The sequence below is a fragment of the Alternaria conjuncta genome (genome assembly GCF_024043145.1).
Source record: "Alternaria conjuncta strain BMP 0040 chromosome Unknown scaffold_15, whole genome shotgun sequence".
NCBI lineage: Eukaryota > Fungi > Ascomycota > Dothideomycetes > Pleosporales > Pleosporaceae > Alternaria > Alternaria conjuncta.
In genome coordinates, this window is record NW_026250104.1 from 366,417 (window position 1) to 387,327 (window position 20,911).

The following is a 20,911-nucleotide window of genomic DNA, read 5'->3' on the forward strand; positions in this document are numbered from 1 at the left end:
TTTCGGTTGTGACACTGGTCGCTGTGACTGTGACTGTTGTAGTAGTTGGTGGAGGTGTGATGACTCGGGTAGGCGTCGTCGTGGTGAATTTGAAGCCATAAAATGGTACAGTCAAGATGCGGGATGCTGTCTTCACAGTAGCGACCGGCTTAGGGCCATTTTTGGTAATGCAAGTGACGAAGGACTTCGTGGTGGCAGCTGCACCAACCTCGCTTGCAAGCAGAAGAGCGCCGACGTATAAATTGGAAACGAGATGCATAATGGTAGTCGGCGGATGTGAGGGTGCTGAATTCTGGAGGCTTCCTTCCGCGAAATCATAGCTTACTTTATATAACTGACATTAGAGCCCATCATGCCGGTCTCGACCCTGACATCGCCGGGTGACCGTGCAGCGTAATTCCTTCTCTTTGTTCAGCCAGCCATTTCAGCCTTCTTGAGCCATGGCGCACTGCCCAGAGTGTACTGATCGACATATGGAGTACATTTCGCATTAGGGCATAAAACAATGCATCCCGAATAGGTTTGAAAAATGAATGCTGTCGCGACCACAGGGCTAGATCTCATCTGTGGCTTGTCGGCGGTATGTAGACCTGTTTGCCAATTGTCGACACCGGAAAGCGTCCGGCCGCCAGTGATTGGAGACACGAGGATCTAGTGCTGGCGTTTAAGGCCTCCAACTTCGAGACAGTTCAGTATAGTGCGAATATAGTATTGTCCAAGGTGAGCCGAGTGTAATCTGGGCCCGAATGGCGGGATCTAGAAATGGGATGCAAGTTGCCGCGGGATAGGATGGATGCAGGAACTGGAAGACACGGGTAGACTGCATGGGGTCTGGACGCTAGTGGTCATCACGTGATGCGCGGCCACGCTAAGACGGGGAGCGTTAGCACCGAACGTCCTTTGAGAGGCGGTCGCCGCCGTCGCATACCGAACAGACAGGACACTACACGTCCGCACTCACCCACCCCCCTTCACCTCCCCGCGCCTAATCAACCCAGTCGCGATCATGGCCGAGCCGTACGACTACGACGGTATGGAGGACGAGTATGAGGATGAGGAGAACCGCGTCTTGCCCGAGGACTGCTGGGCGGTCATCAGCTCCTTCTTCGACACCAAGGGTCTGGTCTCGCAGCAGCTCGACTCCTACGACGAATTCACGCGCAACACAATCCAGGATATTGTAAAAGAAAACGGCAGCGTCATTCTCGAGCAAAATACGCCCTACAACCCCGATGAGGAGGAGAACCCCATCATCAAGCGCCGCTATGAAATTAAATTCGGGCGCGTCTACCTGGCGCGGCCAACACACACAGAAGGCGACGGCACCACGGTGCAACTTTACCCTCACGAAGCGCGTTTACGGAATCTCACCTACTCCGGTGCCATGTTGGCCGATATCGAGAACCGAATAATGGTCGCCCGTGAGGGACGCGAACCAGAGGAGGGCGATGACGAGGAGATGGAGGGTGGCTACACAGGCGGACCATCGCAGATCCGGTGGGAGCGTGAAGACATGCCAATGGATGATGGCGCTGCGGCGCGAGTCTTCATCGGAAAGCTTCCTGTCATGTTGCGGTCAGAGCTCTGCCATTTGCGAGCGCAGTCTGACGCGGACCTGTTCGCTCTGAACGAGTGCCCTTACGATCAGGGTGGATACTTCGTCATCAACGGAAGTGAGAAAGTCCTCATCGCTCAGGAGCGCAGTGCCGCGAACATTGTACAGGTCTTCCGAAAGAAGCAGGGTCCTATTCCATGGATCGCTGAGATTCGAAGTGCGGTCGAGAAGGGCACCCGGTTGATCTCATCGTTCAACATCAAGTGGGCGGAGAACTCACTCGCAGGTCCCGGAAAACGTATCCCCGGTCCCTTCGCATACGCTACCCTCCCATACATCAAGGCGGATGTGCCCATGGCCATCGTCTTCCGCGCGCTCGGTATTGTCTCCGATGAGGAGATTCTCAGTCACATCGTTTACGACCGCACCGACACACAAATGCTGGAGCTGTTGAAGCCCAGTATCGAGGAGGGATCTGTTGTTCAGGACCGAGAGACTGCTCTGGACTTCATTGCCAAGCGTGGCGCCAATTCAGGCACGAAGGACAGGCGTCTCAAGTTCGCGAGGGACATTATGCAGCGAGAATTCTTGCCGCATATTTCCCAAAAGGAAGGTCAGGACACGCGCAAGGCCTACTTCTTTGGTTACATGATCCACCGCCTTTTGCAGTGTGTGCTGGGTCGCCGCGACGAGGACGATCGTGATCACTTCGGTAAAAAGCGTCTGGATCTCGCTGGACCTCTGGTTGCCAACTTGTTCCGTATTCTCTTCCTGAAGCTCACCAAGGACGTGTACAAGTACCTCCAGCGATGCGTTGAGAACAACCAGGACTTCAACGTTCAGATGGCTGTCAAGGCCAGCATCATCACAAACGGTCTGAAGTACTCCCTGGCAACAGGTAACTGGGGTGACCAGAAGAAGGCCGCTTCCGCCAAGGCTGGTGTGTCCCAGGTGTTGAACCGATACACATACGCCTCCACATTGTCGCATTTGCGTCGAACGAACACCCCAGTCGGTCGTGACGGCAAGCTAGCCAAGCCGCGACAACTTCACAACTCCCATTGGGGTCTTGTTTGTCCTGCCGAGACTCCTGAAGGACAAGCTTGTGGTCTGGTCAAGAACTTGTCTTTGATGTGCTACGTCAGTGTCGGTAGCGACGCGTCGCCTATCATTGACTTCATGACACAGCGAAACATGCAGCTTCTGGAAGAGTACGACCAAAATCAGAACCCAGATGCGACCAAGGTCTTCGTCAACGGTGTATGGGTTGGTGTTCACTCCAACGCCCAACAGCTTGTCACAGTCGTGCAGGAGCTGCGACGAAACGGAACTCTATCCTACGAGATGAGTTTGATTCGTGACATTCGTGACCGAGAGTTCAAGATCTTTACAGATGCTGGCCGTGTCATGAGACCGCTATTCGTGGTTGAGAACGACATTCGGAAACCGAACCGCAACCACCTAATCTTTACCAAGGAAATCAGTAACAAGCTGAAGCAGGAACAGATGGAGACAAGCACGCGACAGGGGTGGAGTCAGGATGAGGTTGAGCAAGCCACTTACGGCTGGAGAGGTCTTATCCAGGATGGTGTTGTGGAATACCTCGACGCCGAGGAAGAGGAGACCGCCATGATAACATTCTCTCCCGAGGATCTGGAAGAGTGGCGAGAGATGAAGATGGGCCTACCTGCGGCTGAGCGCTCTACCGAAGGCGAGCATCGTCTTCGACGTCTCAAGCCACTACCAGACCCACGCATCCACGCCTACACTCATTGCGAGATTCACCCGGCCATGATTCTGGGTATCTGTGCCAGTATCATTCCCTTCCCTGATCACAACCAATCGCCCCGTAACACCTACCAATCTGCCATGGGTAAGCAAGCCATGGGTGTGGCCCTCACCAACTTCGCGCTGCGTATGGAAACCATGATGAACGTCCTATACTACCCCCAGAAGCCTTTGGCTACTACCCGATCGATGGAGTACCTCAAGTTCCGTGAGCTTCCAGCCGGTCAAAATGCCATCGTCGCCATTGCCACATACGGTGGTTACAATCAGGAAGATTCCGTTATCATGAACCAGAGCAGTATCGATCGTGGACTCTTCAGGAGTCTGTTCTACCGTGCGTACACGGAGCAGGAGAAGCGTATCGGTGTCAACGTTCTGGAGCAGTTCGAGAAGCCTACGCGTGCCGATACACTTCGTCTGAAGGGTGGAACATACGACAAGCTCGATGACGATGGTGTAGTTGCGCCTGGTGTGCGTGTGTCCGGTGACGATATCATCATCGGAAAGACCGCGCCCATTGCCACCGACGCTCAGGAGCTCGGCCAGAAGACTACCCTCCACACCAAGCGCGATGTCTCAACACCACTGCGTAGCACCGAGAACGGTATCGTTGACCAGGTACTGTTCACTACCAATACTGAGGGACTGCGCTTCGTCAAGGTCCGTACACGAACGACCAAGGTGCCGCAAATCGGTGACAAGTTCGCTTCTCGTCACGGACAAAAGGGAACCATTGGTATCACTTACCGTCAAGAAGACATGCCGTTCTCCAAGGAAGGCCTCACCCCCGATCTGATCATCAACCCCCACGCCATTCCCTCCCGTATGACAATTGCCCATTTGATCGAGTGTCTACTCTCGAAAGTCGGCGCCATCACCGGACAAGAAGGAGACGCCACACCCTTCACCGACATCACCGTCGACCAAGTCTCCGGCTTGCTGGAGGACGCCGGCTACCAAAAGCGCGGTTTCGAAATCATGTACAACGGCCACACCGGCAAGAAGATGCGCACGCAAATCTTCTTGGGTCCAACATACTACCAGCGTCTCAGACATATGGTCGACGACAAGATCCACGCTCGTGCTCGTGGTCCCCTCCAAATTCTTACTCGCCAGCCTGTCGAGGGTCGTGCTAGGGACGGTGGCCTTCGTTTCGGCGAGATGGAACGCGATTGCATGATTGCACACGGCGCCGCCGCCTTCTTGAAGGAACGTCTCTTTACCGTCTCAGACGCGTACACCGTACACGTGTGCGACATCTGTGGTCTGATGAGTCCTATTGCGTAAGTTTCCCCATCTCTCATATCTCCCCATCTCTCTTACTTAAACACTCTTACTAACTTGTACATCCAGCCAACTCAAAAAGGGCCTCTACGAATGCCGCCCCTGCCACAACAAAACCCGCATCTCCCAAATCCACATCCCCTACGCCGCCAAGCTGCTCTTCCAGGAACTCCTCGCCATGAACATTGCCACGAGAATGTTTACCGATCGCTCTGGATTGAGCGTCCGTGACTAGTCGTTGTCGGACGCTATGGATAGGCTTAGCCTGTCTTCTGAGCGGAAATCTCGTCGGGGGTATTCATACTTTCGGGTCTTTTCGTAGTCGTTTCTTCTTGCATGGTTATGGCGTTTCTTGATGTTTGTGTGCGTTTGGACAGAATGATTGAGAGGAAATACAAGGCTACCGTTGGAAGGTTTTAGCCTGGCGTTTTTAAGTTGCGAGCGCTTTTCTCATCTATGCGGGGGTTTAATCAGAGGCGAATCGAATAAGACAAAAACTGCATGTGATTAAAGACGAAGTAGCAATAGTTTGTTTTGTAAATTAACGTAGACTGGAATCAAGGATGCTACTCTCCAGAATCATGCGAAATATGTTGTACGAATCGGCATTATTGTGTTGCCTACTGCTTGGTATCTGTACTATCTATCCACACGCTCCCGTGTACGCCTTACCAAATGATTACCACTCGCTCTCGTCATCATCAATATCACTCACTTCTTGAGCCCATCAAACGCAACGAGCGTCTCATCATCCTCAAACTCAAACGACCAATCCTCGTCACTATCATAAGCCTCCTCGACACCCTCGATATCGTCACCAGCGTCGTCCCCAGCTAATTGTCGCTCTCTTTCTCTTTCTTCATAACGTTCGATTTCCTATAATTCGTCCTGCGTCAAGTATGGTCCTTCTGGGGGCACGGGGAGCAAGAAGATGCGGGGGAAAGCTCGCTACGCTCCGCCGCCGAGAAGGTGCTCGATTGCGCCTTGGACGTTGCCGCCGCTGCGCCGTAGGGCGGCGACGTTGCGGTCGAACTCGTAGAAGCCCATTTCGTTGAGCTGCCTGAGTTGTACCTCGTAGATTTCCTCAGGTGGCCGGTTGTCTGCTGGGGCTGGTGGGGCACCGAAGCCGCCTGCGCCGCCGAATCCGCCGGGGCCGAAGAGTGCGGCGAAGGGGTTGCCGCCAGCTTGTTGGCCTGCTTCGCCTCCTGGAGCTCCTGCTGCGTCTTGTCCACCAAAGGCTGCGAATGGGTTTGCTCCTGCGCCTCCTGCACCGCCCATCATCTGCATCATGTTGCGCATGGCTTCTGGGTCCTGCATCATCCTCTGGGCGGCCGCCGCGAACGGGTTCGCTTGTCCGCCTTGTGCGCCAGCTCCACCAAACAAGTTGGGGAAGGTGCCCGAGGCGTCTTGTGTGTTTTGTGCCGCACCACCCTGTTGCTGAGGAGCCAAAGGATTCTGGCCTCCAGCAAACAGATTGGCGAACGGGTTTGCTCCAGCGCCTGCGGCACCACCGGCTGTACCGAACGCGGAGAATGGATCTGTCGGTCCGGTCGTATTAGGCTGGTTCGGTGTCGCGGTTGTGCCTTCTCCTGTGGCAGTCGGACCTGGCTGTGTGGTGTTGTCGGTAGCTCCTGGGGCTGGGAAACTCGGGCCTGTGGGGCCCATATTCCGCTGCATCTGCAGTTGCATGCGCATCATCTCTGGGCTGAACATCATACGGCGCATTTCGGGATTTCGGAGGACTTGCTGAAGCATCGGGTTGTCGCGGATCTATCTTAGATTAGACAATGCATAGTATAAAGAAGGAACAAGCTTACCATGGGGCTCTGCAGCATCATTTCTACTACTGCTGGGTTGTTCATAGCCTCGTTCATCTGCGACAGAAACATGGGGTTCTCCATCTGCTCTAGTAACGCTTCTGGGTTTGTAGGAGGACCGCCCATCTATTTTGTGTCAGTAAATGTCCATGTTGAATCTCGGGTTGATCTAGACTTACGCCACCATCTGGTCCGAAAGTGTCCATTCCTGGTAGACCGTGAAAGCCGGCATAGCGCGCGCCTGTGAGCCCAGCGAGAGGGTTGTTGCCTGTTCCTGCAGCAATGTTGGTCGGCACCTGTGGCGTCTGGGTGTTGCCCCCGCTTGCTGAGCCTGCCGTGCCTTGGTTTCGTACGTTGCTGGCGGCACCCTTGACGAGATGGACTGTGTGGCCATCCTTGATCTTGACGCTAGCGAGTGTGTCGTGGTCCTTCAGCACGCGACCGGAGTATATCAGGCGTTGGCGTTCGGCGGGAACATCTGCGTACTCCGACGTCGAGAGCTTGGCCTTGAGGTCGGCAACTGTGGTGGTTTGGGCTAGTGTGAGAACGTGCTTCTGGTCGTTTGCAGCCTTGACATTGAAGGTGATCTGCGTGTCCTCGGTGGTTGTGGCGGCGTCGTCGGCCATGGTCGCTGATTTACGAGCGTGGGGTAGTGATAGGAAGCTCTACAGGCACTGGAGGAATAGAGCAGTCTGGGTATGACTGTTGACTGCGAACTGATGCGTGTCCTTGGCGAGTGTGAGTGGTGTATAGCAGCAGAGATGTTTGACTGTGCGAGAGGCCGTCCTTAGCTTTGGATAGGATTGGAAGGCAGTAGAACGTCACTGGACCCGCACCTGGTACCCTGCCGTTCCTTAGCGCGTGCCCGTGCATATCGCGCGGCTTCCGCTGACTAAGACACGCGCGCCAAGCCTTCGGGTGGGGGCAGGAGCGGAGGTTGGCCGGGGAAGCCAGCCGAGGTATCTTGGAGCGTTGAGTAGCTGTCGGCCGTCATGCAAGCTACAATGGCGTCCGCGTCTGTTCTATCTACCCGAAGTCATCTTCGAGCTCCCGACTGAACCTTTCTCTCATTCAACAATTGAAGCTGTTTGCTATCATACATACTTCGCGTAACCTCAGTCAAACCTCAACATGAAAGGCATACAGATCAAGGAATATGTCTCGGTAAGCATCCTACCTAGCAATGTACCAGCCTCAAGCTTCACCACTAACTCTATCAGGGCCCAGAGGATCTCAAGGTCCTCGACCTCCCAACCCCGACCCCAAAATCGAACGAGTACCTAATCGCCATCCACGCCTCAGCAACCAACTTCTTCGATCTCCTCCAAATCCGCGGCAAATACCAACACCAACCTGCATTCCCCTGGATAGCCGGTTCAGAGTTCTCCGGCGTCGTCCTCAAAGCGCCGACATCGCTTGCAGGAGGCAAGACACCAAAGTTCAAGGAGGGCGACAAGGTTTTTGGTGCTTCCCAAGGCGGCTACGCAACACACATCGTTTGCACAGAAGAGAGACTCAAGCCTGTGCCCGAGGGATGGAGTTTTGAAGATGCTGCTGGTGTATTTGTTACAGCGCCGACGAGCTATGCCGGCCTGGTAACTAGAGCAGGGATCAAGAAGGGTAAGCCATCGGAACTCCGAACCCTGCTCATCTTCCCATGACGAAGCTAACACTGCTCTGTAGGCGACTGGGTACTCGTCCACGCAGCAGCCGGCGGCGTCGGTCTCGCTGCCGTGCAAATCGCCAAAGCCTTCGGCGCGACCGTCGTAGCCACAGCTGGCACATCACACAAACTCGACGTCGCGCGTGCCTTCGGCGCAGACTACGCCGTCTCCTACCGCGACAAAGATTGGCCCGAGCAAGTGAAGAAGCTCACTCCCAAGGGTCGTGGCGTGGATATCGTATACGACCCTGTCGGATTAATCGCTCAGTCCATGAAATGCACGGCCTGGAACGGCAGACTTCTGGTCATCGGATTTGCGGCAGGCGATATCGAGAAGATGGCTACGAACCGCATCTTGCTCAAGAACGTTAGTGTTGTTGGGTTGCATTGGGGTGCGTATGCGATAAACGAGCCGGAGATGCAGGACAAGGTCTGGGACGGTATCTTCCAGCTTGTCAAGGAGGGGAAATACAAGGGCACTGCTTTTACCGATGTGGAGTACGTCGGTCTTGACAGTGTACCCGCGGCGCTAAAGGCGTTGGGTGGCCGCAATAGCTGGGGTAAGGTTGTTGTCAAGGTACCGCAAGAGGGTGGAAGCAAGATGTAAAGTGCCTGGCAGAATCATTTGTTAAGCTATGCGCAAAGTCCGACATGAAATTACGATCGCGTACATGGACAGCTACAGCAAAGCGGCATTATGATTTGGCAAACTGCCCGTTCTTCCACATACGACCATAGGATCATGAGAATTAGGCTTCCCGTCCGCTCAGCCATATACAAGCATGATACCGGCGGATTAGTAGTTAGGTGGGTGACCACTAGCGAATCCCCGCTGTTGTATGTTTTTGCTAAAAAGGCTTTCTTTTTGCCCATCATAGTCCACGCGGTCGAACAGCCTGAATTACGGCATAGACTACTCCACCACTCTCGTCCTAACATACCGCAGCGTCCTCACCTCAAAATCATTACAATCATTGCACGAAGGTCCAGGCCGCAAAAACCTACGATCACGCCTCGATACCACAGTCTCTCCCAAATCCCTCTTCCACCGCCTTTCCACTACATCCCCATCCCAAACTAATGCCCACTCTTTCCCCTTCCCCTCTTCTTCCCCATCACCACCAAACCCAAACCTCCACATCTTCGCATACTGTACAACGCGTTCCAACTCCTCCTTCCTCGCCTCGAACGTCTCCAGCACCAACTCCAGCGTCTTCAGATCAGGCAACGCAGAAACGACATGTGTGCCCCAAGATTGCGGGTTGAGCCGCGGATACCGACCAGCCTTGCGCTGTTCAGCACGCAGACGCATGGCTTTGCCCGAGGGGCGGCCCTCGTTGAGGTCGTAGCGCCCGAACGACGGGTCGAGATGGAGGTTTACGGCTACGTTCCATGTTGACCAGTCTGTGCGTGTGAGACGTAGTGTGAGATGAGTTAGAGGTTGAGCGAGGGTGATGTGGAGGGCGCGGGATGATGGTAGCATGGATTCCGCGGGGGTGGGAAGACGATTTAGAATATCGTCTAGTCGTTGAGGTTGTGTATTCGGTAAGTCGACTGTGGCCGGTACAAGAACATTGTCGTCGAGAGTGCGTGAGCACCCCTCTATCTTCTCCCATCCATCATCACGGAAACAGTGCAGAGGCACCACGTATGCGCCCTGCTGTCTAGCAATGCCTCCCATCGCTTTCAACACATCCCCCAGCTTCTCGTTTTCCAGCTCACGCTGCTTGATTGTGATGTCCAGTCCGCGCATCTGTGCTAGTTGCCATCCTGGCATTCTGGCGCTTCGAAGATTTCGAGATGCACCCATGCGGTATGCATTTACTCTCAATGGCATGTTCCACGTCTCCAGATACACCGCCTTACAAGTATAGAGGAGTGATACCGTTATATCAGAGGGATGTAAGGGTCTCCCGCCAGCCAAACTCCTAGCATTTTGACCGTGACCGAGGTATTTGACGTGGACGACTGGTATGGGGTCTTTGGGACTAAGGTAGTCGATGGGGTAGGAGGTCGTGTCCGTGAGAACGTAGGTATAGATTATCTCTCTGAGTTCCAGAGGAAGTGATGTGAAGAGGCGGCAGTTGTTCTGGGATTGGACCTTTGATGGATCTAGAGACCATGCTAGTGGTTCACGCTTTGTTTTCGTGCGAGCGCATTGTAGATCGACATTCTCGGCTGGGGTACTATCAGTGGACTTTGTGTCGCTGGGTGTTGGTTTGTGTGCGGCTTCTTGAGTGGCGTTCAGTTGATCTTGGTAGCGTATGCATTCGTAGCAGTTCCCGCATCGATCGTCCCCCATTGTGGTAGTTTGATTGTCTTTGCAGGTCGATAAACGGGACTGGGGAAAGTCGCAAAACAATGACGGTAGCGGGATGAATTCTATGTAGTGAAGTGGATGACTCAGATGTAGATGTGCATGGTTACCTACATGTAGGCCAATTCAGTCCTTGCAGTTTAGGCGTCCCAGCTGGGGGTGGGTATTCGCCACTTGAACACGAGCGAATCAAACAAAGCGGCTACTGGGTTCTAACAACTCCCCAATCGCCTGCCTAACATACTCCTCACCTTCAACCCATCCTCCACCAATAAGCTGCTGAAGCTCCTCAATATTACTCATCCTTAACCCTGGAAGATGAGCAAACAGCTTCTCAATCACATCCGTAATACTGCCCTGCGTAATTGCACCAGCAATAGCACGATACATGCCAGACTTACGCGTGTATCTCGCGTCGGGGCAACCAGTCTCTGCCATGGCATCGGCATAGATATCCGCATACTTCTGAATCTCCCATGTGGGCATGTGGGGTGAGTCAGCGAGAGAAAAGTCCCTGTTCCAATCGCGACGGAGGAAGTCGGGTAGTGAAGCATAGCCGATACAGCGAGGGACGGCGAGACAGTTATCCCAGTCGATGATGCCTGTAACGTTGCCGTCGTCATCGACGAGAATGTTCTGTAGATCGAGATCAGGATGACGGATGACGAAGGTCTCCTTCTCGTCGGCGTCTGCGGGATCCTTTTTCGAGACGGCGATCGTGGGGTGGTCGTGGAGCATGTCGATGATCTTGCGAATTCCAGATATCAGGTTCAGTGTATCTTGATCAAGGTCTGGATCGTATTCAGGGATCGCAGGCCAATTCTCCTCCAGGTTCAGCTTCCAGTAGTCCAGGTTCTTCTTGAACGGTCCATATGGGTACACTTGGTTTGGGCCTTCTAGATCCTCCGCAGTGAGTTCGTAGGGCGGCTTCCAGCGATATGAAACCGTAGTCGTTGGTGGGGCGCCCACAGAAATTGCGTCAGCGCAATCTACAAGACCACTTTCGTTGAAGCTCAAGTCTCCTAGCTGCGACATACACTGCGCAAGTGAACGCAGGATATTACGACGCTTCTTTTCGGTCTGTGGAGAAACGCAGTTGGTCGTGATATGATTGCGATCACTAGGCTTATCATACCAGACGGTTTGCGCGGCTTTTCCTGGCATGCGCTTCATCAAGATGTATGGTGCGCCGATGAAAGAGGTTTCGATATCTAGAGCGAAGTCAACGACTTCTGGTATCGGAATGGAAGTTTTGTTTTGCAGCCACTGCATCAAGGTCACTTCGCAGCGTAGGTTGTGCTGATCGCCTGGCTGCCACCGGGCTGCAGTTCCAATAGCAGGGACTCTGAAAACATATCGTTCGACAAGACGGTTGAGAGGCTCGTCTTTTACCGCTGCCATGAACACAACGTGATGAAATCCACCATCCCTGCGTTGCGTAACATGGCACTCCTCTAAAGCAATATCGACGGAGCTGTAGCTCTCGATAACCGAATGCAGCAGCTGTCTGAATGCCGAATCAGGAATTGCGTGAATCTTTTCCCAATCAAAGCGAGACATCCCGGCGTCAGATGCATCTGTCCTGACGGTGGTGTCACGATCGTCCTCAGTGCCGGTATCTGCTTCACGCTTTGCAGTTGTGCATGTATTGCCGTCTTGCGACTGCGTCGTGTTACTCGGAATCAGAAGATTATCATCTTCTTGACATGCTTGTATGTTTCGCCAGGATGCGCTATCCTTTTGCTGGCTACGGCTTGAAGGATCCGAAGGCACGTCAAAACTCTCCAACATGTCGTTGTGAAGGTTTACTGCCGTCGACGTGTCGCCCGTAACCTCTTTCAGAGAACGAATAATCGTAGTCGATCCGTTCGTAGTCGTGTAGCTATCGTGTTGATGTACGTTATCGAAGATGGACCCAGCAAGCTCACAAGTCAGAGTTGAGGTGACGGTGGATCGGCTCTCAGCTTCACGAATTGTACGTTTGTCGTCAGTTGCGGTGCTTTCACAAGCCGTTGATCCTTTGTCTACTGTGTTAAGAACGTGATTGTTTTTCGCAATGTCGACATGGTCATCGGACGACTGCGCAAAGCCTTCATTTGTGATCTGCTGAACACCAGGCTCAGCGATATCGGACCCTCGAAAGATGTCATCAACCTCCCACCCACCACTGGACTCCTGCTCGAGGCTGAGTGTGAGCGGTTCGAGCTGGTACACGTCGTCGCTGGTCTCGGATGTGCGTTCTTCGTAGGTCTTGGTCGAGACGGTTCGACCGTGTTTATAGCGGAACAGTCTCCGCAAAGAAGCCATCATGCGCGATGCTCTTCCTGATTTGGGAGCTTCCATGGCGTTGAGTGCAGGCGGGATGACGAAAGATGCATTGAGTGTCGTCACCTTCGGTTGACGATTCGGCCATAGGCTTGTAATCTTGTTTAGAATACCCATAGCTAGTAGAGTTGAGTTGGCCACTCGTGATCGGGAGAGGGTAGCAGGTGGGCGAAAGGTCCAAGTGAGAATGTGTTTATGTATTGCAAGAGTCGAAAGCCTTGACCGTATTCTTTGTGATTCACTGCTGCCGGTAAATGCGATCAGGAAGCGATAGATTGCACTTATGCCTTTCACACGGCCCAGTTCTTGCTGGTTCAAAAGTTCGCAGAATGCCCTGGCTTTACTGTCCAATATCAGTACGCGCACATTCAACTCCACTGTTGATCAAATACCCAGCAAAAGACATTCTTTGCTCCCTTAACGACCCAGTTACAAGATCTCGAAGCTCAAAGTTCTGGTCCGTTATCTTTGAGAATATCTACCATGGCAGTATTCAGTTTGCCCTTCCTGCGACTCTATGGGCCCGGTTGGGTAATCTCTTGGAGTGCCCGTTATTGCAACATTTGGCGAATGACATGCGACATGGAAGGGCACCACTGCGCAGAGTCTGGATGCGGCACAATCAAGCGCAGTTGCTTCGAGCGGCTGCATCTCGCATACTGTTGCGTACCCATTCAGATGGCCAATGGCCAGTGGCGGTTCTGCGGCAATCGATTCGGAGTAGAATCTCCCCATGGGTGCTCATTACACCATTACGGCGAGTATGAAGATAACCGCTTCTTCCAGATGGCGAAGAAGAATTTGGAGTATGAGCTCCCGAGCAAGTTCCCTCACGAGCAGATCGGATGGCAGATGAACCTACCCAAGCTCGGAGACATCCGCTTCCCGTTCACTATGTGCATGGGTCTGATTAATGGTCAACCGAGCTTTGTTCGAGTTCTGACGGTCTCGCCAGACGGTTCGCCCGCTGAGATCTGTGAGATCGTTAGAGTAGCAGAGAGGGGTCTGCAGCTCACCAAACCTGATGCCAGCAACGATCGCTCCTTAGGCGACAACTCTGCAGAAGCAAATGCAATTCCTCGGAAGCCAGCAGCTCTCTTTAGCATAATCGAGGAGGAAGAGACGAACCAAGAAGCATGTGATAATGCCACCTCTTATATGACCTATAACCGGGCTATCATGGAAGCTAGTCAGCAGCAACAGAGAGATGCAAAAGACTCCCAAAAAGCCAGAGCAGCTGAAAAAGCAGCAAAAGCCGCTTCTTCCAAGTCCAAGGCCAAGTTGCAGAAGCCGAAAACTGTAAAAGAGACAATAGCTGCAGCGAAGCGGAAGAAGAAAGAATGATTAACGTTTCCTAGGCCTGTAAGTACCTTAATTGGGTATTGATTCGTTTCCGAGCAGAATTGGCGCAATTCTTTGCTATCGCTGACGACTGTAGTTCCGTAATCGGTCAGCACCCGAGCATCGTTTTACGTTGATAGGAAATCGCAGGTGCTGAGATGCGATGTGAATTTTCTAGGATGATCAGACATCATGGTAACCACTGGCTGCGCTGCGATACACTGTAGAATCAGCATGAGCTTGGTGAGGGAACCTGGCGTTCATGAGATATGCGCGAGGCATATAAATCTCTTCTCGTCAGAACGCCTTAAGCGTACAGAATCAGTTTGTGATGAATTGAATGACTTCTCAGATGTCTCGGTGCTTTTGGTGAGGTGTGGTGTTTTGGTGATGAGATGTGGATGAGGTGTGAGTTGGAAGGAGCTTTGGAGCACTGGCCACCGAAGCGCGTCGCTGACTAATCGCCGATCGCCGCGTGCCTTCTCACGCGCATGCGCGTTGAAGCTTCGTCTTCCCTTCCACGCTTTGCTAACTTCCGTTCTTTTCGACTTTCGGTGCGCTCGTTCCTCTCTTGTGTATGTTGATATGGTCACTTGGTACTGAACTGGCTTCGTCATCGTGTCAAGTCTTGTACTTCCAAGGTTGCCACATTTTCCACCGATCGCGAAACAAAACCCAGCCCTGAAGCCTAGCCTGAGTTTGCGCGCGATTGTCACGACCAGCATACTTGAAGAGTCCAGTATAGCCTTTTGCGTATCTGTGATCACTGCAACTCCCTGGGTTCGACGGCGGAATGAACACTGCGAAACCAGAACCATCAGTTGCCATGACTGTAGGGTGAAAGCAACGGCACAACGATATGTCTGTCACTCATGGACCGCACTCAATCTTGCAGACAGGACTAGTTTGGCCTACATGGATAGTCGAGGATTGTGTGACAGAATGCACGCCATTGGCAAGCGTCAGTATGATGTGGAGTGACAAGTCGGGGCCATCCGACTGTCGAACAACGCGATCGCTTTCACTCTGAACCTTTAGCAGGCCAGTACTCGCCATCGTTCTCAGATGAGTCTGCGGCTTCATTTCACCCCATGAGCTAGCACCTCTCTCGACTATAAGTTCGTCCACTATTCTCCCACCACCTTCCGAAACCCTACGCCTTCTTTACAGATCAACCAAAACATCGCCACTTACTCTCTACACATACTACTCACATCCGAAGCTCCAAACCATCGCTTCAGACCATCATGTCATCGGAAGAGGAGAAGACAATATCCGCGCTGGCCAATCTAGACATTGGCATGACCGCGCACGAGTCGACAGCTGACCCGAACAGCATTCCAGCCGACGAACACGCCAACCAGAACAAGACTTATCGAAACCAGCCCTCTAGACCTAAGGGGAACGAAGAGACTGAGGATGGCGGCATTGGTTCTGGCATTGGCTTGGACGAACCAGTGTCTGATGATGATGACGACCACGAGCGCTATATTGTCGATGACGATGAAAGCGTTCACCTTGCTCTTAACCTAAAACGCCACGACTGGGAAGCCCTTCGACAAATTCCAGACGACAAGTTCAAGGATATTGTCCTGCTATCCGTGAATCCCAGCGGCCAGCTTGAGCGTGCAGATGTCGAAATTCTCTCGCGCTATGAGGGCGAAATGAACCTCGTTGTGACGCTTCGAGTCCACCACAAAGACCAGGGTGATCAAGACTATGTCGTATCGGTGCCATCCGTGGGCACGCAACCTCGCTGGCGAGCGGGAGACGCCCACAATCTGAGAAATGAAGTTGGTCTTATAAAGTACCTCTTTCAGCACACGGATGTTCCGGCCCCAGAGGTCATCGCATCAGCAGAGTCTGTAGAGGGATCCAACCTAGGTGCGCCTTACATACTCATGAAGCGTTTACCTGGCCGTCGTGCGCATGAGATTTGGTTCGAAGATGCCTCGGACATGAGCCACATTACCGCAGTCCGTATCTCAAAGGAAACTGAGGTAAAACGTGTGAACCTATTGCGTTCACTTGCCAAGGCTATGGCAGGACTACAAAAGGTTGAGTTCAAGGGCATTGGCATTCCTGCGTTTACCGATGAGGAGAGCAGTGAGACGCCCCGCGTTTCCTATTTATCTCAGTGGAAGGATGAATCCGACCTCACGCATGAAGACCTGGAGTCTGACACTCAGGTCTACCAGTACGGACCATTCGCGTCAAGTATCGAGTACTTGACTCCTAACTTCAAGACTATTTGGCCGCCCCTAGATTCCGAGGTACTGGATACCTTGTATCCAGGCACCTGCGACCGCCTTAGAGCGCTAGGCTACCGGAAAGTGCTCGAGATCATCTTTTCGCAGCCCGTCATCAGGAACTCCAAAGCGTCTAACGCCGAGGCTAGCGAGGAAGAGACCTTTGTCCTGGGGAATGATCTCTACCTCCATAATATTCTCGTCGACGATGATGGCAATGTTACAGGCATTCTAGACTGGAGTGTCTTCGCAAGTCCACGTTTCGTGGGTTACGCCTCACTTCCCATCTTTCTCCGCCGTGATTGGCACACTTGCTTCACTCTGCACGACTACCCATGCATGGGATATCAACTGGACCACTATCGTCAAATCTATACCAAGGCTATGGAGGAGACCGGATGTGCCGAAGCACGCTTCACCGCTAAGTCAGGCATGTACCACGCGATCGTAGAAGTACTGACCAGTTCGATGTCTGCCCCCGAGCTTATCAAGAAGATTATGCTTGAGATACCAGAACTGCGTCGCACAGACCTCAATGAGTTCAACATGCTCCTGGGGCGAGACGACTGGCCCGAGGCTGAAGAGTGGTTGGCGGGGAAGATTGGAGAGCTTCTGGACAGCAAGCCCTTATCACGTTGAAGGGGCCTATGGAGGGAGTGAGATGTGCTGAATACGTGCGTTCATCACGGACAGCATCATGAGTACGGAGACTAATCAAGGAAAGCTTAGTAGATGGACAGGTCAGCTGGTATCAGGTCCTGTCGCCAGAGTTTTTTTCGAATATCGTGCGCTGTATGGCCATATCAAGATAGAAGTTCTGTTTATATTACACCGTTGCTCATTGACTAAAGTGCCTTTGATGTGTTCCTTTCTTCTCTCGCTACATGTGGTCAAGTGAAGATCGATACGTCATGGATCGCCTGACATCACCACTCTCACAAGTACACATCTGGGTACATAAACATACCTGCAGTAGTTTTTGAAGGATATACAACTCAAAACCATCAATCTGAACAATTCTCAGAAAATATGGCATCCCCATTAACAATAGTCGTCACCGGCTCCAACCGCGGAATCGGCCAAGGCATCATCAACCTCCTCGCCAACACCCAACACCCACAGCCCCTCCACATCTACGCCACATCCCGCGGCGGCGTAGACCTCAAAATCCAAGCCAAACCCCCCAACGAGATCCGCTACGCAAAACTCGACGTCTCAGACAAATCATCCATAACATCTTTTCTCAAAACCGCGCTCAACAACAATGGCAAAATCGACGTTTTGATAAACAACGCCGGCATAAACAACAACAACAACGAAACCCCCGATGCCGCCGAACAAGTCATCAACGTGAACTACCACGGCACAAAACAAATGTGTCAACTCTTCCTCTCCGACGGAAAGATGTCTTCCACACCAAACGCCCGCATAGTAAACGTCTCCAGCACCGCCTCTTCCTTGTCAAACTACCCCAGCGCCACTGCATCCCGTTTCAGGTCCGCAACTTCCATCTCCGACGTCGACACCTTGGCTCAAGAATACATCTCCTCCGTGGAATCCTCCTCCCAAGAGTCCGCCGGGTTTGGCGCGCCGCCGAAATCGTACCAAGTCAGCAAAGCGCTTATGAACGCACTAACGGTCGTTCTGGCGCGTGAAAACAAGGGGCTGTTGGTGAATTGCTGTTGTCCCGGGTGGGTGGATAGTGATATGGGGAATCAGATTGGGAGGCCGCCGAAGACGTTGGAGGAGGGGGCGAGGATACCCGTTCGATTGGGGGTTGGGCAGCTTGGTAAGGGTGGAGACGGAGACGGCGGTTTAACACAGGAAACTGAGCCGATAAGTGGTAGATATTATGGGAACGACGGAGTTACAGATCGGGGATGGGGGAGGGCGAGGGAGTGGTAGATCAATTCTATTGTAGATGGTATGGGAGTACAGAATATAGATTATCCTTTTCCATAAGCGAACAGACCGACTACACAGAAACCCATTCTCACACTTCCAAAACCCCACCTCAATCAATCCAAAAACCAGCTCGGCACCTCAGGCCCCCAAACCGCCAAACTCTCATCCCCCGCCTCCCCCCACCCCACCGGCGTTTCCTCATTAACGCAATCCCCATCCGCATAATGCTCAATCATATTGCCCGTCGTATCCCACCAATAATCAAACAACTGACTCCCCAATATATGCCGTCCAACACCCCAAACACTCTTATACCCCTTACTCGCCAACCACTCATGCCCCAAATTCTGTGTATCAAAGTCGTGGACTTCGAAACTACAGTGATGGACATGGGAAGTGGGGTTGCTGGACAGGAAAATGGTGTGGTGGTCTGTGTAGCCGGGACCAAGGTCGAGGTGCGCGAAGATGGCTACGTCTTTTTGCTGGGGGAGAGAGGGGGAGGAGGGGTTTGGGTTGATGTAGAGGAAATCGGTGGGCACGATGTTGAAGGTGCGGGTGTACCATTGCATGCAGTCTTGGAAGTTTTGGACACAGAGGCCGTAGTGGCCTAGTTTGTGTACGGCGGCGGGACCGGGTTTGAAGCGTTGGAATCGTGCGATGCGAGGCTTTTCGTTTTCATAGTTTGTTGTTAGGACTTCGGGGAAGGGGCCTGGGTCCTTTTTGGTCTGGCCGTGGATTAGGTTTATGGGGAAGCCTTCGGGGTCGTGCAATGTGATCATGTGGCCGCCGCCTGGTGCGTCAGTCAACTCCTCGATAGATCCAGCACCCGCGACTTTCGACGCTTTTTCTAGCTCGGCGTAGCTTTCTACTTCGAAACAGCCGCCGAGGAACTTTTTCTCTCCTTCTTGTGCGTAGTAGACGTATTGGTCTGAGCCGTAGCCTTTGAACCATTTCTTGCCTGGGGCTTTTTGGGCTACGCTCATGCCGAAGTCACGCAGGAAAGTGGTTATTTCGTCTAGATCAGGGTGTTGGTACCGCATGTGCACCAGTTTTGTGAGTTTGATTTGGGCATCGCGGTCGATGTTTTGTTCTTGCTGCCATTGTCGGAGTGGTTTGCAGGGCTTGGGTATGGCGATGGATTGATGGACGGAGGAACCGCGGTTTGGTGATGTTTCCCAGCTGGGGTTCTGGGAGTGTGGTCAGTCAGGTTTTGAATATTGAGGTTTTCGTTCATCGAAGAAGAGCAAGCTCCAAGGCGAACTCGTGTGTTTCAACACGCCAAAGAGTATCGAGAACGCAGATGTGGGGCCGTCTGAGGTACTTACGGCAGGTGTGATTTTGTCATTAAACTCGTCGAAAGCCATGTTAAAAGAATTTCCAAGTTTCTATCGCCAAACGGATTCGCTGTATAGAAAGCAAGCAAAGCAATTCGATGTTTGGTTGCCAATGCAGCCAGCGACGGGAGAGTATATAACCGGATGTGGGGAAGGAGATGGCACCTATGCCGATGTGGGGTCCCGGCATCTTCGTAGGGCTGAAGGCAAGGCATCCTGCATCAACGCCACTGGTTCGCATATGCAACAGATACTGGCTGAGCCGGCATGTGGAGAGTCAAGATGATGTGAGATCAGCATAGCACATGTACAGCCAGCAGCAGTTCGTGAATGATGCTGTTTGTTCGATCGTTACTTCAAAGCTCCATTATTTCCTCTTCTTCCACAGCAGATTTGGCCCCTTCGACCAAGTTGTTCAGCCATGTACCCAGTCTGAGCGCAGCCTTGCTTATCTGAAGCTCTACTATTGGCACAGCGCCTGCAGCATACCCATTAGTCCCAAGATCTGTGTCGTTCGTTACGCGACTCCACACGTAGTCGCAGTCCCATTTGTTGCTCTCCTTCGCCCAACTTGTTGCGCATTCCTCGGGTGTAGAAAGGTCGGTACAGGAGAGCCACATGTACGGCGCGGAGTAGAACTGATCTTTGCGAATACGAGCGACGAGCCCAGAGAAGAACGGATCGATCGACTCGTGCGAGAAGGGATGGTCGACGTTTGCCGCGAAGTAGGGTATGTAGCCATCCCAGACCTTGCTTGTTAGCGCATCCTTTTGCTATCGGTGTAAGATACTCACAGAATGTAACTGCGTGTGAGCGCCACCAAATACCACTTTGTACGTATTGCCTCCTACTTGTCGGCCACTTGCATGTAGAGGCTGATGAATGTCGCCCAGGAAATGAGCAACCCACTTCAACGCATAAGAGCAAGTCAGGTTTGCACCTCCCGTCAAATCACCAGTATACACCTGGTCTATGCACTCCCGCAGTATCCTCGTCTGGTTTGCAATAGCACTAACAACGCATCCGCCCTTTGCGCAGTCCCGCGCATAGTCTAGACTGCAGTTCTCAGGTTGACGGTCGTGTGTGTCTATCCAGTGCCACTGGTACGAGAAGTGGCCTTCGCTTGTGTGCGCATATCCGTCTGCCCATGCTGCTGAGCGCCCAACTGAGCCGTTGTATTGGGGTTCGAGGATCTCTGCGAGGACGGACGTGGTTTCCGGTGTGAAGAAGGTTTCTGCCATGAAGCCGACCTGATTATGCACTTTGTGACATTAGCGCTAGCTACTCGCGAATTGGAAAGGACGTACCGTCTGTGTTCCATGCTGTGGCCGAA

At 52.8% G+C, this 20,911-nt stretch overlaps 10 protein-coding genes across 10 annotated transcripts; 5 read left to right on the top strand and 5 right to left on the bottom strand.

The window, feature by feature from the left end:
- Positions 1 to 1,006: 1,006 nt before the first annotated feature.
- On the top strand, positions 1,007 to 4,862 carry RPB2 (DNA-directed RNA polymerase II subunit RPB2; the record flags this gene model as incomplete). The annotated part of the gene is made up of 2 exons (XM_051473256.1): positions 1,007 to 4,626; positions 4,697 to 4,862. The coding sequence occupies 2 exons, from the start codon at positions 1,007 to 1,009 to the stop codon at positions 4,860 to 4,862; spliced, it is 3,786 nt and encodes a 1,261-aa protein (XP_051322919.1).
- A 713-nt stretch (positions 4,863 to 5,575) lies between these two features.
- Positions 5,576 to 7,070, bottom strand: J4E85_009033 (uncharacterized protein; the record flags this gene model as incomplete). The annotated part of the gene is made up of 3 exons (XM_051473257.1): positions 5,576 to 6,397; positions 6,445 to 6,570; positions 6,624 to 7,070. The coding sequence occupies 3 exons, from the start codon at positions 7,068 to 7,070 to the stop codon at positions 5,576 to 5,578; spliced, it is 1,395 nt and encodes a 464-aa protein (XP_051322920.1).
- A 505-nt stretch (positions 7,071 to 7,575) lies between these two features.
- On the top strand, positions 7,576 to 8,714 carry J4E85_009034 (uncharacterized protein; the record flags this gene model as incomplete). The annotated part of the gene is made up of 3 exons (XM_051473258.1): positions 7,576 to 7,608; positions 7,665 to 8,064; positions 8,128 to 8,714. 3 exons carry the CDS (start codon positions 7,576 to 7,578, stop codon positions 8,712 to 8,714), a joined length of 1,020 nt encoding a protein of 339 aa, XP_051322921.1.
- A 306-nt stretch (positions 8,715 to 9,020) lies between these two features.
- J4E85_009035 (uncharacterized protein) lies at positions 9,021 to 10,409 on the bottom strand (the record flags this gene model as incomplete). The annotated part of the gene is made up of 1 exon (XM_051473259.1): positions 9,021 to 10,409. The coding sequence occupies one exon, from the start codon at positions 10,407 to 10,409 to the stop codon at positions 9,021 to 9,023; it is 1,389 nt and encodes a 462-aa protein (XP_051322922.1).
- Positions 10,410 to 10,613: 204 nt separating this feature from the next.
- On the bottom strand, positions 10,614 to 12,767 carry J4E85_009036 (uncharacterized protein; the record flags this gene model as incomplete). The annotated part of the gene is made up of 1 exon (XM_051473260.1): positions 10,614 to 12,767. One exon carries the CDS (start codon positions 12,765 to 12,767, stop codon positions 10,614 to 10,616), a length of 2,154 nt encoding a protein of 717 aa, XP_051322923.1.
- A 768-nt stretch (positions 12,768 to 13,535) lies between these two features.
- J4E85_009037 (uncharacterized protein) lies at positions 13,536 to 14,093 on the top strand (the record flags this gene model as incomplete). The annotated part of the gene is made up of 1 exon (XM_051473261.1): positions 13,536 to 14,093. One exon carries the CDS (start codon positions 13,536 to 13,538, stop codon positions 14,091 to 14,093), a length of 558 nt encoding a protein of 185 aa, XP_051322924.1.
- A 1,244-nt stretch (positions 14,094 to 15,337) lies between these two features.
- J4E85_009038 (uncharacterized protein) lies at positions 15,338 to 16,978 on the top strand (the record flags this gene model as incomplete). Its single annotated transcript, XM_051473262.1, has 1 exon — positions 15,338 to 16,978. One exon carries the CDS (start codon positions 15,338 to 15,340, stop codon positions 16,976 to 16,978), a length of 1,641 nt encoding a protein of 546 aa, XP_051322925.1.
- Positions 16,979 to 17,368: 390 nt separating this feature from the next.
- On the top strand, positions 17,369 to 18,244 carry J4E85_009039 (uncharacterized protein; the record flags this gene model as incomplete). The annotated part of the gene is made up of 1 exon (XM_051473263.1): positions 17,369 to 18,244. One exon carries the CDS (start codon positions 17,369 to 17,371, stop codon positions 18,242 to 18,244), a length of 876 nt encoding a protein of 291 aa, XP_051322926.1.
- Positions 18,245 to 18,505: 261 nt separating this feature from the next.
- J4E85_009040 (uncharacterized protein) lies at positions 18,506 to 19,608 on the bottom strand (the record flags this gene model as incomplete). The annotated part of the gene is made up of 3 exons (XM_051473264.1): positions 18,506 to 18,513; positions 18,567 to 19,431; positions 19,570 to 19,608. The coding sequence occupies 3 exons, from the start codon at positions 19,606 to 19,608 to the stop codon at positions 18,506 to 18,508; spliced, it is 912 nt and encodes a 303-aa protein (XP_051322927.1).
- Positions 19,609 to 19,934: 326 nt separating this feature from the next.
- J4E85_009041 (uncharacterized protein) lies at positions 19,935 to 20,819 on the bottom strand (the record flags this gene model as incomplete). The annotated part of the gene is made up of 2 exons (XM_051473265.1): positions 19,935 to 20,351; positions 20,373 to 20,819. The coding sequence occupies 2 exons, from the start codon at positions 20,817 to 20,819 to the stop codon at positions 19,935 to 19,937; spliced, it is 864 nt and encodes a 287-aa protein (XP_051322928.1).
- Between the last annotated feature and the right edge of the window lie 92 nt (positions 20,820 to 20,911).